The sequence below is a fragment of the Gopherus evgoodei genome, chromosome 11 (assembly GCF_007399415.2).
Source record: "Gopherus evgoodei ecotype Sinaloan lineage chromosome 11, rGopEvg1_v1.p, whole genome shotgun sequence".
In the NCBI taxonomy this organism is placed as follows: Eukaryota; Metazoa; Chordata; order Testudines; family Testudinidae; genus Gopherus; species Gopherus evgoodei.
Genome location: NC_044332.1, coordinates 48,614,555 through 48,631,234, shown reverse-complemented (window position 1 = coordinate 48,631,234; position 16,680 = coordinate 48,614,555). Strand labels below are relative to the sequence as shown.

The 16,680-nt window shown below is 39.5% G+C and overlaps 1 protein-coding gene across 13 annotated transcripts in view; it reads right to left on the bottom strand.

Moving 5' to 3' along the window:
- Window positions 1–13,446: 13,446 nt before the first annotated feature.
- Window positions 13,447–16,680, bottom strand: part of BAZ2B (bromodomain adjacent to zinc finger domain 2B) — a 272,845-nt gene continuing 269,611 nt past the window's right edge. For 11 of the 13 annotated variants that reach the window (XM_030580012.1, XM_030580010.1, XM_030580011.1 and 8 more), the window contains one exon: window positions 13,447–15,001. In XM_030580012.1, coding sequence (XP_030435872.1) covers window positions 14,848–15,001 — 154 coding nt within the window. In that variant the 3' untranslated portion in view covers window positions 13,447–14,847. The remainder of the gene's footprint in view (window positions 15,002–16,680) is intronic. The other 2 variants (XM_030580017.1, XM_030580024.1) reach the window with 1 other exon arrangement.

The window sequence follows — 16,680 nt, the reverse complement described above, 5'->3', positions numbered from 1 at the left end:
TTTATCATTCCAGCTAGCTTTATGTCATCTGCAAACCTTACCAGTGGCCGAGTGGGATTAAAGTTATGAGGGGCCTAAGGCTAATGGGAAGCAAGGCCTCAGTATGAATTACATATTGAAAAAAATTACACAGTCATCAAATATTTATCTGCATACATATTTATGTAAAATTAAGTTTCTTTTACTCTCATTACACTCAATTTTTTTCTTAGTTTAGCTGTGGCAAAGTCATAAATGATGTCATCAAGTATCAGAGGGTAGCCGTGTTAGTCTGGATCTGTAAAAGCAGCAAAGAATCCTGTGGCACCTTATAGACTAACAGACGTTTTGGAGACGTAATTCAAAGACCTGATGATTTCATCCTCAGTGCTCAAGAGGGACAAAGCACTGAGATGCTCTTGAGTCATGGTGCATTGGAGGACATTTTTTAACCTTGTTAGAAGAGAGAAGGAACATTCTCCACTACAGTTAGTGATCATTACTGACAAATGCTATAATGCAGTTTCAACATTTGGGAAATCTTCTATCACATTTAATTCAGTCATAACGCAGTACTTGCAAATAGATTTGCTTTTATCATCTTTTCTCTCTATAGCAGAGTGACGTGAATTCAACAAGTTGAAGAAACTCTTTAGTAAAATCTACTGGGACATTGTCTGGGTACTTCTGATACAGACGTTTGATACCTTCACTGACTTTGGAACTTGAAATGTTAGGCAAAAAATTTGTCAGTACACTAAAGGTTTTGTCAATATTTTCTTAAGCCTCGATCCGATGTTCTAGTGAACTCTTCAGTTTGTTGATGATTGTGATGAAGGTATTCACTCCAAAGGCCTCTTTGTCATTGAATGAGTGGTCAGTTGCATCGTCATGTCTTCTGTCTTTTGCAGTGTCTGGCTGACTTATATTCATGGTTAGCAGTCCTTGCAGCCTCCTGAATTTCATACTCATCAAAAAGAACAGGAGTACCTGTGGCACCTTAGAGACTAACAAATTTACTTGAGCATAAGCTTTCGTGGACTACAGCCCACTTTATCAGATGCATAGAATGGAACATACTGTAAGAAGATATATATACATACAGAAAACATGAAAAGGTGGAAGTTGCCATACCAACTCTAAGAGGCTAATTAAGATGAGCTATTATCAGCAGGAGAAAAAAAAAACTTTTGTAGTGATAACACGGCTGCTACTCTGAATACTCATCGGAACTATCCCACATTTGTTGAAGAACAGTTCCAAGACTCCTCATTAGGTTTACAGCAGTGGAAAGGTCAATTTGAGCATTTTGCAAGCTTAGACCTCGCCTGCTGAATGGCTGAAATATACCATTCCAGATGCATTGCATAACTCAGGATATTCATATCTTTTCTTGATGATGACTTTTGAGATTCATAATCCTTGATGCCCTCTAGCGTTTCAAGGATCTTGGGGTATCCCAAAACAACCACACTCACAGCTTCAGCGTTGGCACTCCACTGTGTCCCTGAGTGATTTGGGCACTGGGCATCCCTTTGGTAGTGAATCTTTAAGAATCGTCCAATGACTGGTTGATGCAGAGAAAAAACTGTACAATCCTTGGAGAAATCCAAAAAAAGAAACTGCTTCAATACAACAGTCCACAGCAATCTGGCCAACAAGGTTGAGTGAGTGTGCAGCACACAGTATGTAATCAACCAAAGCATTGTGTTCATTTATCTTTGCCTGCATCCCTGAATATTTGCCACTCATATTACTTGCATTGTCATAGCTTTGGCCATGACAACGACTGATGTCAATCCCACTTTTGGTGAGGAAATCAAGTAGGTATGAGGCAAGTTTATCCCATGTGGCTGGTGATGATTATGAAGGTCATGAAATGCTCAACTGGTCAGCTGGATAGTACATAACGCAAGATGACAGCTGATCTACATGTGACACCTCCGGTGATGAGTCGACATACACTGAAAAAAATATCTCAAATCTTTGAGCTAATCTACAATGGCTGATAGCACGGGTATTGAAGGCTATGTGCTGTTTAGAAAGGACAGGAAGAAAGGCAAAGGTGGTGGAGTAGCCTTGTACATCAATGATGAAATTAACTGTAGCGAAATAAGAAGCGATGGAATGGATAAGACAGAGTCTGTCTGGGCAAAAATCACACTGGGTAAAAAAGCAACTAGAGCTTCCCCTGAGATAGTGCTTGGCGTGTGCTACAGGCCGCCTGGATCTGATTGGGAGATGGATAGAGACCTCTTTAATGTCTTTAATGAAGTAAACACAAAGGGGAAATGTGTGATTATGGGGGACTTCAACTTCCCGAATATAGACTGGAGGACGAGTACTTGCAAGAATAATAGGGGTCAGATTTTTCTGGATGTGATAGCGGATGGATTTCTTCATCAAGTAGTTGAAGTACCTACGAGAGGAGATGCCATTTTAGATTTGGTGTTGGTGAGCAGTGAGGACCTCGTAGAAGAAATGGTGGTAGGGGACAACCTTGGTTCGAGTGACCATGAGCTGATTCAGTTCAAACTAGATGGAAGGATAAACAAATGTAGATCTGGGATTAGGGTTTTTGACTTCTCGAGGGCTAATTTTAAAGAGTTAAGAAAATTAGTTAGGGAAGTGGATTGGACGGAGGAATTAGTGGATTTAAATGCGGAGGAGGCCTGGAATTACTTTAAGTCGCAGCTGCGGAGACTGTCGGAAGCCTGCATCCCGAGAAAGGGGGAAAAAACCATGGGCAGGAGTTGTAGGCCAAACTGGATGAGCAAGCAACTCAGAGAGGGGATTAGACAAAAGCAGAAAGCTTACAGGGAGTGGAAGAAAGGCAGGATCAGTAAGGAAAGCTACCTTAGTGAGGTCAGAACATGTAGGGATAAAGTGAGGAAGGCTAAAAGCTGCATTGAACTGGACCTTGCAAAGGGAATCAAAACCATTAGTAAAAGGTTCTACAGCCACGTAAATAAGAAGAAAACAAAGAAAGAAGAAGTGGGGCCGCTATACACTGAGGATGGAATGGAGGTTAAGGATAACCTAGGCATGGCCCAACATCTAAACAAGTACTTTGCTTCAGTTTTTAATAAGACTAGTGAGGAATCTTGCGATGATGGAGGGATGATAAACGGGAATGTGGATATGGAAGTGGATATTACCGCAACTGAGGTAGAGGCCGTACTTGAACAGCTCGATGGGACGAAGTCGGAGGGCCCGGACAATCTCCATCCGAGGATATTAAAGGAACTGGCGCGTGAAATTGCAAGCCCGTTAGCGAGAATTTTTAAGCAATCGATAAACTCGGGGGTTGTGCCGTATGACTGGAGGATTGCTAATGTAGTTCCTATTTTTAAGAAAGGGAATAAAAGTGATCCGGGTAATTATAGGCCTGTTAGCTTGACGTCTGTAGTGTGCAAGGTCTTGGAAAAAAATTTTAAGGGAGAAAGTAGTTAATGACACAGAGGCCAATGGTAATTGGGACGAATTGCAACACGGATTTAGTAAAGGTAGATCGTGTCAAACCAATCTGATCTCCTTCTTTGAGAAGATGACGGATTACTTAGATAAAGGAAATGCGGTAGATATAATTTACCTAGATTTCAGTAAGGTGTTCGACACGGTTCCGCACGGGGAACTGTTAGTCAAATTGGAAAAGATGGGAATGAATATGAAAGTTGTAAGGTGGATAAGGAACTGGTTAAAGGGGAGACTCCAGAGGGTTGTATTGAAAGGTGAATTGTCAGGCTGGAAGGAGGTCACTAGTGGAGTCCCTCAAGGATCGGTTTTGGGACCGATCTTATTTAACCTTTTTATTACTGACCTTGGCACAAAGAGCGGGAATGTGCTAATAAAGTTTGCGGATGACACGAAGCTGGGGGGTATTGCTAACACGGAGAAGGACAGGGATACTATTCAGGAAGATCTGAACCACCTTGTAAACTGGAGTAATAGAAATAGGATGAAATACAATAGTGAAAAGTGCAAGGTTATGCATTTAGGAATTAATAATAAGAATTTTGGATATACGTTGGGGGCGCATCAGTTGGAAGCGACGGAGGAGGAGAAGGACCTTGGGGTACTGGTTGATAGCAGGATGACTATGAGTCGCCAATGTGATACGGCTGTTAAAAAAGCAAATGCGATTTTGGGATGCATCAGGTGGGGTATTTCCTGCAAGGATAAGGAGGTGTTAGTACCGTTATACAAGGCGTTGGTGAGACCCCATTTGGAATACTGTGTGCAGTTCTGGTGTCCCATGTTCAAGAAGGATGATTTCAAACTGGAACAGGTTCAGAGACGGGCTACAAGGATGATCCGAGGAATGGAAAAACTGCCTTATGAAAGGAGACTCAAAGAGCTTGGCTTGTTTAGCCTGGCCAAAAGAAGGCTGCGGGGGGATATGCTTGCTCTATATAAATATATCAGGGGGGTTAACGTTAGGGAGGGAGAGGAATTATTTAAGTTTAGTACTAATGTAGGCACGAGGACGAATGGGTATAAACTGGATATTAGGAAATTTAGACTTGAAATTAGACGAAGGTTTCTAACCATTAGGGGAGTGAAGTTCTGGAACAGCCTTCCGAGGGAAGTAGTGGGGGCAAAAGACTTTCCTGGCTTTAAGACAAAGCTTGATAAGTATATGGAGGGGATGTTATGATAGGATCGTTAATTTGGGCAATTGATCTTGGATTACCACCAGATAGGTCTGCTCAATGGTCTGCGGGGAGATGTTGGATGGAATGGGAACTGAGTTACTGCAGAGAATTCCTTCTTGGGTGCTGGCTGGTGACTCTTGCCCACATGCTCAGGGTTTAGCTGATCGCCATATTTGGGGTCGGGAAGGAATTTTCCTCCAGGGCGGATTGGCAGGGGCCCTGGAGGTTTTTCGCCTTCCCCTGTAGCGTGGGGCACGGGTTGCTTGCTGGTGGTTTCTCTCAGCTTGAGGTCTTCAAACCAATTTTGAGGATTTCAATAACTCGGTCCTGGGATAGGGGTTGTTATAAAATTGGATGGGTGGGGTTCTGTGGCCTGCCTTGTGCAGGAGGTCAGACTAGATGATCAGATTGGTCCCTTCTGACCTATGAGTCTATGTGACACCTCCGGTGATGAGTCGACATACACTGAAAAAAATCTCAAATCTTTGAGCTAATCTACAATGGCTGATAGAGTCTTCTTTGCCACCAATGAATTAATCACAAATAGTCTTTGATAGATATGATGTATGGCTTTTTCCATGATTTGCGTGTTTATTGAGATGCTCAGCTAAAAAAAGATCAAGCTTAGTGATTAGCTCTAGAACACCAGGGTAACTACCACTGTGTTTCGATCCAACAGTCTTATCTGAACCACGGAATGGTAGACCACGCTCAGCAAGTAAAACTATGGTTTCGGCTACGTATCTGAGAACCTTTTTCCAAAAAGCACAAGCTTCCAAAAACTGGTTTTCCATTTGGATATCAATTCTGCCACTAACTTTCTTTCGGACATGGTAGCTGCTAACTGACAATGCATGCTGCTCACTCACTGCATGATTGGTCATATATGCAGTATTCTTCCAATCACTGAAGCCTTCACAGAACATTCCCCACTTTTTGGAATCAGAAAACAGGCAATAATAAAAACAGTACACTTTCTTCTTGGAAGGCGAATAGATGAGCCATTCTCCCTTGCCAAGCTGTTTGTTAGGCTTCACATGCTTCAACATTGATTTGGTCAGATAACGATTCTGATTGGTGTACTCTTGCTTTGTCAATGAAAAGTCAGCATCTAGATATTGGCATTTCTGTGGGCCCTTCTCAGTCCACTATGCAATGAGAAGTCATGTCCCACTTGCCTGGATCATTGGAGAAGGATATTTTTGTATTACTATCACTAGGAAAGTCTTCAGAGGAGTGGGGTCAGACTGCAGCTAGAGAAGTCACAGGAGGCTGCTTCTTTTCATCAGGCACAGGAGCAGCAGGTTTACTTGAGCTGGTATTCGCCTGGACTTCTGCACCGCCAGACTTAGTAGGAGGAAAAAACGTTAGGAGAGAAGGAGTACCTTTGAGCACTACATCTTTCTTTGCCCGCCTTCAATTTCTGCCATCCTCCTTTCTTCAACACAGTTTCTATTTTCCAGTGTAGGCCTTCTTTGTACAAAGTTCAATATTGCATGGGCCCACAAACACATACTTAGCCCAAAAAGACAAAATCACAACCACCATAAATTGAATTCACAATCTTGATGGATTAATTTGTACAAAGCAATATCTAATGAGACAAATTTCAGATGGCCTCACTACTGTCACTCAGCTGTTACTTCGATATGGAATGGAAGGCCTACAATAGGGCCTGAAGTAGGACCTAAAAATAGGAGGGCCTAAGGCTATAGCCTTATTAGCCTACGGGTTAATCCAGAGCTGACCAGTGGTGACTTTATATTTTCTTCCAGATCACTGACAAAGATATTGCAAAACATTGGGCCAAGAACAGTCCTCTGGCACTCCACTAGAAACAGCCCTATTTGATGAGGACTATACATTAACAATTATGTACTGAGTTCTATCAGTTAAGTGCTTTTATAGTTGCCTTGATCCACCAAATCTATAATTGAATCAAAAACATTGTTTGCTTTTCAGTAAACCTATTTTTAGTAAAATGAAGTGGACTGTCATTACTGGTGCTAGCAACCTTTAATTCTTTGATTAAATCCTGTATTAGCTGTTCCATGATTTTGCCTAGGATTGATGTCAGGCTCACTGAACTAAGCTTAGCTGGGTCATCCCACTTACCTTTTTAAAAAACATATTAGCAACATCTTAGCAAAATATTAGCTTTTTTCCCCTGCAGTCTTCTGGAACTTGCCCAATTTTCCAAAATTTATTGAAAATAGACATAAATGACACATTTCCTCAGCCAATTTGTTTAAAATGCTTGGGCACAAATTTAGTCCTGCCTGTTTAAACATGTTAAACTTTAACAATGCTTTTTTTTTTTTTTACCTCATTCCTAGTTACAGTGGGAATAGAAAGCATTTCATTGTTGCTGTAATATGTGAATACATAATCCACGCTTTCCAAATATTAAATATTTACTGAACTTTTGTGCATATTAAGACAATTTTATCTAAAAGTAATAACAGCCGGACATTATTATATTTCTTTTGTTTCCGATATCTTAAAAAATTCCCTTATATCCCTTTACCCAAAAGGTAATAGATTTTTCAATGGTACCTTTAGCTTCCCCTTATTAACTGTCTACATATTTAATAACTTCTAATTAATACTTATTGATATCAACTTTCCCTTTTTAATTGCTGCTTTCACACCTCTTCTTAACCAGGATGTTTTCTTAAGCCAAAGCAGCCTTTGTTCATGATTGCAGAATTGTGGCTTTTGTGGCATCTTGTAAAATGTTCTTAACTCCCAATTACTCACATTTTTCTATTTAATTTTTCCTCCCAATCAATGTTGTTCAATTGTTTTCTGTTTGGAGAAACTGGCCATTTTGTGTGTTTACTAACTGGGTTTGCATTCTTTTTTCACACATGTAGCCAGGTTGTGATCACTTGTACCCAGACAACCATTGCCGAAGCCACAATGCTTACACTGTTTTTAGCACCGGACTCTTTTAAGTCTCACTGCCATAGGTTTAAAAACAGCGTAAACATAACCTTACAAAACTTTAGAAGGCTGTCTGTCATACACACACACATACACCTTTTTGCTGTGTGTTTGCACAGTGATCAGCACAACGGGGTCCTGCTCCATGACTGGGGATCCTATCATAGAAGATTAGGATTGGAAGAGACCTCAGGAGGTTATCTAGTCCAATCCCTTGCTCAAGGCAGGACTAGGACCAACACCAACTAAATCATCCCAGCCAGGGCTTTTCAAGTCGAGCCTTAAAAATCTCTAAGGATGGAGATTCTACCACCTCCCTAGGTAACCCATTCCAGTGCTTCACCACCCTCCTACTGAAATAGTGTGTCCTAATATCCAACCTAAACCTTTCCCACTGCAATTTGAGACCATTGCTCCTTGTTCTGTCATCCGCCACTACTGAGAACAGCTGAACTCCATCCTCTTTGGAACCCCCCTTCAAGTAGTTGAAGGCTGCTATCAAATCCCCTCTCTCTTTTCTTCTGCCCAGTTCCCTCAGCTTCTCCTCGTAAGTCATGTGCAACTGCAATAAAAATATCACACCACACACACACACACACACACACACACACACACACACACACACACACACACAGGATTCCATAACCTACTATTTTACCATTTTAAAAATATTTTTCTAACATTAATTCTCACTGTACATTCTCTATAACTCTGTTCCAAATTTAACAGTCTGGGCAGCAATTAGGTTACTCTCCATCTACACCCATTCCTTTTTAATAATTTTATTTGGCTGGACTTTGCCCAAGATAGAGTGAATCATCTTTACTCCCACCATCTTTATGACAGTAGAAATGTGCCATACATCATGACACCAATCTAATTGTCTTGGACACTTTTGAAACATGCTACAGACTCATCCTGTTGACCCTTGGCATTCTCATAGCTAAGCAAATTTCATAAGGCAAGTAATTTAAGTGCCATTTTTTGAGAAAGCAATGCTGTAATTGAAATATAATTTTCTGGTACTTAAATTACATCCTCTCATCTGTTTTTTTAATATATTAAATATATTGATGATTTTCTTGATAGCATTAATTTGAATAGACTACATGGAGTTTGATAAGCATGCATTAAACTCTGCCCATATTCAGTGTATATCACTGGTATATAACTGTTTAAAGCTTTACAAACATCACTGGTCTACAATTTTTGAGAAGTCGTCTGCTTCAGAGATAAAATGTGATATTTAATATGTATTTTGATGTGCTGAATTCAAATATGACAATTAAAACAACTGATTGGCTACTGTTTCTAAGATATTTTAGTTTTTACATTTTATGTCTATGTATATTGTGTAGATAGTAGAGTTTTAATCATAAATTGTAAACCTAGGTCTTTTCATGTGTTTATAGTTGCTTTACATGATAATATTTCACCTGTCCTGTTTATGTAACACTTTAAAAATCAGCAAAAGGGTTATATAAATAAAATTGATTATGAAACAAAAGGCAAAAAACTATTATGTACATAGTTTAGTCCTATTCAGTGTCTACTCGGGGCTTCTTGTATTCATTAAATGGAGCATCTCTTGTCACTGTCCAGCAATAGTGTGCAAGCATTGATGGGCTCCATTTGCCCTGATAGCCGGCCAGGAGATTCCACTGCTGTAGTCTGGAGCCCAACAGCTCTGCCTTACTCTTGGGTAGTTCCAAATCCCTGACAAGGTCATTCAGTTCACCTTGTGTTATGAGGTGTGGTTCAGAGGAGGAGGATGGGAGAAAATGTGGGTCCTGTGACATTGATGGTTCAGGACCAGAAGTTTCATCCTCTTCCTCTTCCTCGTCTGACTCAAGTGAGAATGATTCTGGTGCATCAGGAACCGGCAGTCCTTCTCCGTGGGGTACTGGGCGTATAGCTGATGGAATGTTTGGATAATGCACAGTCCACTTTGTCTTCTTTGACACACCTTTCCCAACTGGAGGCACCATGCAGAAGTAACAATTGCTGGTATGATCTGTTGGCTCTCTCCAAATCATTGGCACTGCAAAAGGCATAGATTTCCTTTTCCTGTTCAACCACTGGTGAAGATTTATTGCACAAGTGTTGCAGCATATGTGTGGGGGCCACCTCTTGTCCTGATCTCCAATTTTGCAGCTAAAATAAAGGTGATAGGCTCTCTTAACCATAGTGATTATACTGCGCTTTTGTGATGCAAAAGTCACTTCACCACAAACATAGCAGAAGTTATCTGCACTGTTCACACAAGTACGAGGCATCTCTGCTCACTTTGGCTAAACAGAAATGTGTCCCTTTGCAAAATCAAACACTGACAAATAAGAGAGCACGACACGGTATGATTTCTAGAGCTGATATAGGGCAATTTGTTCAGCAGAGTGATGTAAGCTTCGTTATGATTGCATCATCCATGACGTCTAGGAATACCATGATGCAATTCATATCATGTATGACGCAATACCAGCTTCAGATTGCATCATTCATTGTTTTGCCTAAAAAGCAAGTACTGTCCAAACCCAGTCATAGATTTATTCACAGATCCAGTCAAAGATGTATTTTAGTCATTTCTGGTTTAAATTGAGATCCCTTCCCTTTATATCTCACTTATCCTCCACCATTCCCAAGTCAAGGGTTGTATATACTGACCCAATAGCATATCTTGAAAACTAGAGCCAATCAACAATTTTAAGCATCATTTTTGTTCTCAGTGACCCAGAATTAGTAAAGTTGGACTACTTTTATTTCAGAAGCATTTTGGCTGTAGAGCAGTGGCTTCACAACACTTGTGCAAAGTAGGTAAGTGTTATACGGAGGAGTAAAATGTGATAGAGGTTCAGTAAATTGTCTAAGGTCATCTAGTGAATGACAACATTAGAACGATAACACTAGAACAAGAACAGAACCCAAACATGCTGAGTCAATTCCTCAGCTCCTATCTCCCTTCAGAGCACTAAATAGGACTGTGGAAAGAAAAATCATGTTTTAAAATCAACCATATATTGCATGAATTCCATTTGGGTTAATTATATTGTATATGGAGGCAGCTTATCCTACATCTGCCTACTGTGGACTAACCTGCACTTCCTGTGCAGCATGTGGTGCTAGCCACTCAAACACAAGTTACCAGACGAGACAGACCACAGATGTGATTCAATATAACAATTCATAAGTTCCTATTATGGCTAGCTAATGTATCTCCTCAGTCTCAATTGCAGAATTATTTCTTCAGCTCCTCTCCTAAAAACAGTCATGTTGTATTGTTGGCATTATCCATGACAGAGATAGTGGCACATAAGTAGTGCATCCCAGTTCTGTTTCCTATACAACACCATGATAATGATCTTACACTTTCCTCTGCAATGTCTTGTGAATTTATGTCATTATTTTGTTTTATTAATAACTTAACATTTTGCAGAGAGCACTATCTGCATATTTTAGTAATGAGGTTGCTAAACATGCACAAACATTGATAAGTAGAACAAATCTTTTTATAAGCTCTACACAGTAGAGGTACAGTACTGATTTCTGATATGGATAAAAGCAGAACTAAATCCTGCTAAATAACTTACTAAAACTGCTCCCTGTTCAAATGCTGTTGCTGTCTCAGTTTAGGTATGCTGCTTATCCAATACAACACAGGCAACACCTCTAAAAAGTTACCTTAGATAAAAATGTCATACCTTTAAAGACCACTGTCTTGGGACTTTTCAGGACTTGAAACAGTGCTGCACTTTACTGGATACTATTGGGAATCTCCCTTTTGCAGTGGTAGAAAGCTCTTATATCTAGCCCTGAGATATCAGACCTTAAACCTGTCACAGAAATAAGGACTGAATTATGTCTGTCCCATGTGTAGGCTGGTGCAATTTTTTTGAGAAATATCTCATACAGGCTAGAGAAACAAACATTTTTGTGGCTCATTGATTTCAAATGAACAGCATTGCATTGCAGTTGCCAAGAGGTTTGGAAGTAGCAGCTATTTCATTGAAGATGGATAGTGTGGGGATACCTCCAGGTGATCAACAGAAGTTTGTGTAATAAACAAAGGTGTTCTCATACAGGTTTCACAATGTGTACACATGTGTATTTTATTAATTTATTTTGAAACTATTCTGATTGGGCACAGAGGATTTGTGTGACTAAAAATGGTGTAATTTTTAACTCCATATGGATACAATGGGACAGTAGTCTCATGGAGAGAAGGCAACATCCTCCATCTGTAGTTATCACAAATATGCAGTGACTGACTCCATCATTAATCCTTAGTTTTCTGGCAAAAACATTTTATTACACCAAAAAATATAAAAGCAGGGGGATTGAAGGAAAAAGATCCCCTGGGCCAGCAGCTCTGCACACTATGAAAGGGACTGACTGCTTCTTCACGGCACGGCTGTCCCACAGATCTCTTTCCTATTCACAACTGCACAGAACACCCCACCCTCTAATAACTGTGGCAACTACTATAATCACATAAAAAAAGAATTAGGAAAATACTTATGCATTTTGTACTATATTTAATGTGATGCATTTTGCCTAATTAGGCTGGTTGATTCTCCTTGTTTCCAGCTGCTTCTATAGGCATCCAGACTCTTTGCAAAGAAGTGGTACCTATAGAAGCAGTTGGAAAAAGGAAACAAAATCATCCTGTGCCAGAACAATGCTCTAGTGCCAATCAGTAACTGGTCCTCAGACAACAATTTGGGAATTGCTGCCACTAGGAATTCTCCCAACTACCCCAGGGAAAAACAAACAACAAAAACCCAAAATTAAATTCAGGCTAAACAGGCCTAGAGATTTCCTTTGCACTCCTGTCCTTCCCTTTGTTCAAAAGAAAAGCAAGCACTCACTAAAGTCTCTCCCCTAAATAATAATGTATTTTTAAAAGGGAGACTTTTGAAGTTAGCTGGCAAAAAGAAAAAAAAAAAACTAGTTGTGTTTTTGGTAGCAGGAAAGCATGCTTACCTTTAACTTTACTTGTCATACCTGGCTGCTCTGCTTTGTTCTATGCAGACCTTACAGTGACATTTACAAGAGTCCTGCTCTCTTCAGATATAAGGATTCTTGTCAATTTCACTTCACTGCCATCATAACAAGAATAGAGCAGCAGGCACAGTGGTCAAAGATTTTTTGGAGCACTTGAGATTAGATGGGAAAATGGCAGCCTGGTTTGTTACTTGTTTCATAGTAAATAAGTGTGTTGGAACTCTATTTATTTAAAGGACATTACCTGCACAATGTGACTTGATAAGAACACATCTTTAAGGGAGGTAAAATTGTTGTCAGACTGTACTAACCTTAGAAGAGTCTCTTCAGCTTTTTCAGTGTAGGCCTTGTAGCATATGAAGCAAATTAGGACAAAGACAATGGAAAATATCAAAACAAAATTTTTTACTACTATAAAATTATGAGAGACGTATCAAGTATCTCACTAGACTGATGAATCAATGAAACAGATTTTAGATAGTTAAATTAAAGCGTAGCTTTTCTGTAGTGCCTTGTCATATTTGTTTTCTCTCCTTACCCCCAAAAAATTGAGTTTTATTTCATGTTTGGGTCCTAGCACAGCTAAATACAACTGAATTATTTTTCCACTAACTTTTTGAAAAACAAATATTTGATCTGATTTATAGAACAAGTATGAATCAGAACTAAATTTAAGCAGAAAGACATGCCTTTCCAACTTGTAATAAAACATATGTAATAATAATACCTACCTGTCATACACAGATAGTGAGATAAAAACTGTGTGTGTAAATATGTATTTACACACACAGTTTTTATCAGTATAACATATAAAACATTTTAATATATAAATATACAAACATTAATCAATCAATCTTAATACTTCTAAGAGGTAGATGGGTAAGATTATTATCCCCATTTTTCAATATTTCTTTTGTACATATATCTTGAGTACTAAATAACCAAGAAAAACTGGTTTGCAAAACAGTCTTTTATTGTATCCGTGCCACACATATTAGTGAAAAATAACACTCCTATAAAAAGAAAAAAGAATGCTACCTTTTCCACAACGTTTTTGTTTTAAATAAAGCTTCAAGTACTCTTACATACGTACAAAAAAAAAAATTTCTGATCTATTTGCCTCCAACAGGCCACCACAACACACAGTAGATAAAACACAGTGGTTACAAATGTTTTTTGTTATTTCTGTGGCAAGGCAAATGGAGGGAAATGTTTCTATGAAAAAATACTGTGTGCGTAAGAAATTGTCACAATTTTATTTCACATGGATACAAATGATTATACTTAAATCTGAGGCCCTGGTGGCTTGAAATTATATAACAAAATAGAAAAATGGAAAACTAATATCCCCTACACCCTGTTTTAAAGGCAGGCACTACCAAGATTAAGGAGACTCCACAGTGTTGGTAGAGGATAATTACTGTACAAGCCGTATAGCTACAATTACCTTAAGACTAAAATAAAATGCTACAGTCCTTCTAAGGCATAAACAATAATGTCTGCAAATAATATGTACACATCATACATATTTAAAACAAGACGTAATATAAACAGTAATGAACAGTATATACATATGTCTCAAATTTTCTTCACTGTCTTCAAATACAATTTTACTACACAAGTGATGCAGCAACATATATATATATAAATGTACTTGTAACTCTACAGTAAAGTTTTAACTTTTAGTGCTTTTATAGCACAACAGTGTAAACAGTTTTACTTGGCTTTGTTTTATATTTTAAAACATTCCTTGTTGTATTTTCAAGATTTAAAGCAATTTTTCTAATTCTTCCTTTTCACAGAAAACGAAGATTCTGGATGCTGTTTAATCATAAATAATTCATAAAATTAAATACATTCACTAAAAAATAAACTACAAAGTAAAAAAAGGAAAAATAGATATTTATTGAAAGGGGAAAAGAGAACCATTTCCCCAAGCAGAGCTCTGGTGGTTGAATATTCAGTGCGTTTTGATATATTTTAAATTGCTATTGCACTATAACACCCCTTTCTTTGAAATTCTTTGGGTGTGCTTCCCTGTTCTACCTAAATTAGTTTGATAAAACACACAAACCAATAACCAAGGGCCATGGCTGCTGTAGGAGTGAAGCCTTTAGAATTAGTATCACTCTTCTGCGATACTTCTCTTTAAGGAAAAAAAAAAAGCAGTCATTAGTTATGCGTGTGCCTTGCACTTTTTATGTAAATACAGTTCACATTGCTGGTCTCATTTGTCCTTGTTTAAGGAAAAAACTGAGTTCTGATAAATTCAGCTCACTTTGAAAATCTCTGTCCATTTCTTTTCAAAATATTTCCTCATGTTGTGGCCAGCCCTGCCTATGTCAGAATCATCTTCATTAAAGGTTTCACAGTTGTCAAAAACAAGCCTGATGTCTAGAGAAAATGCTTCAAGATTAGGGTACCTGAAAGAACAGAGAGGGTAAGGTTTTTTTGGAACACAGAATCCCAGGGAAAAAAATAAAACCTACATACATCAGAAGGGAACGTAAAAATACAAATTAATGTACAGGTGACCATGAAATCCTCAGTATATACTGTACATCTCAGTTATAATTTTAACATTTCTAGTTCTAATATGAACTAATTCCAGGAAAATAGTCTTTACAGCAAAGAAGATAATTTCTATTTTTGTTTTTGATGTTTGCAGAAAGTACAGTCTAGGAGGGAGAATTCCAAGTCTATATTAGAACCAATACCAATTTTCAACCAACACTCTTCCCTCAATAGTTTTCTAGTTAAAATAATAAGGAATTATTCCCATTTTACTCCTCCCTTATTTGGCTGCATCACTGACTTTTAAATGGACTAAAGAGTTCCCTTAACTTTTCTTGTGACAGCAATCTGTACAGCATATGGACCCATATGTGTATGTCTCCATATCAAAGAAAAATCCGCAGCTGGCTTGTGCCAGCCAAGCTGGACCTCAAGCTGCAGGATGGAAGGGTCCCAGAGTTTGGCGGAGTACCCAGTGATCGCTTAATGTTCTGCAAAGATGTGGACTGACACTCATGTCGCCGCTCTACAGATCTCTGAGATGGAGACATTCTTGAAAAAGACAATGGATGACATAGAGCTTGTGAAGTGTATGAATAGTATCCGAATGGGTCATATTGCAAACTTGGTAACGGTGTCTGATACAGTTTGAGCTCACTTGGAGCTCTTTGGGCTGATACTGCTGAGCCTGTGGCTCTTTCCACAATGAAGAGGAAAAGCTAGGAAGACTTCCTGAAACTCTTCATCCTGTCCAGGTAGAAGGCTAGGGCTCTCCTGACATCTAGTGTGTGCAATATAACCTCCCTGTTGTCTCAGTGAGGCTTGGGGTAGAAGGTTGGAAGATGAATTAACTGGTTCATGTGAAATGGGGAAGTTACTTTGCAAATGAATTTCAGATGTGGCCTGAGAGTAAGCTTGTCTGAAAAGAATACTATGTATGAGGGATGTGCCATCAGAGCCACTATTTCTCCTATTCTCCTAGCAGAGGTGATCGCTATCAGGAAGGCCTGAGGTACATAAGCGAACAAGTGGCCATGGGTTTGAAGGGAGGCCTAGTCAATCCTTTCAGTACCAGGTTTAGGTCCCATGTGGAAGCAGGAAGTTGAGTTTGTGGGAAGAAGTTTACTATACCCTAGAGGAACCTTTCACTTGTTGGGTGTGACAGCACCAAGCATCCCTCTACTGCAGGCCTGCACAACTTGTAAAGCGGCGAGGGCCACATTACTCCAAAGAAAACAGCTGAGGGCCGAAATCCCCCGGCCCCACAGAAAACACCCCTGCCCAGCACCTCCCGACCCCACGGAAACATCCTGCCCCAGCGCCGCCCAGCCCCGCAGAAACAAATCCTCCTTCCCCAGTGCCGCCCCACCAAAACAGCTGTGGGCCAAAAAGGAAGGTTGGGGGTGGAGAGGTGATACTTTATTTTAAATCAACCAGGGGCTCCCAGCTGAAGAGGCAAATTAAAGGGGCAAATTAAAGGGTCCGGGGCTCTGGCAGCTGGGGGAATCAGAGCTTTGCAGGGCTGGGGCAGGGATTCAAAGGGCCTAGAGCTCCTGCCGCTGAGGGGAGCCCGAACCCTTTAAATCCC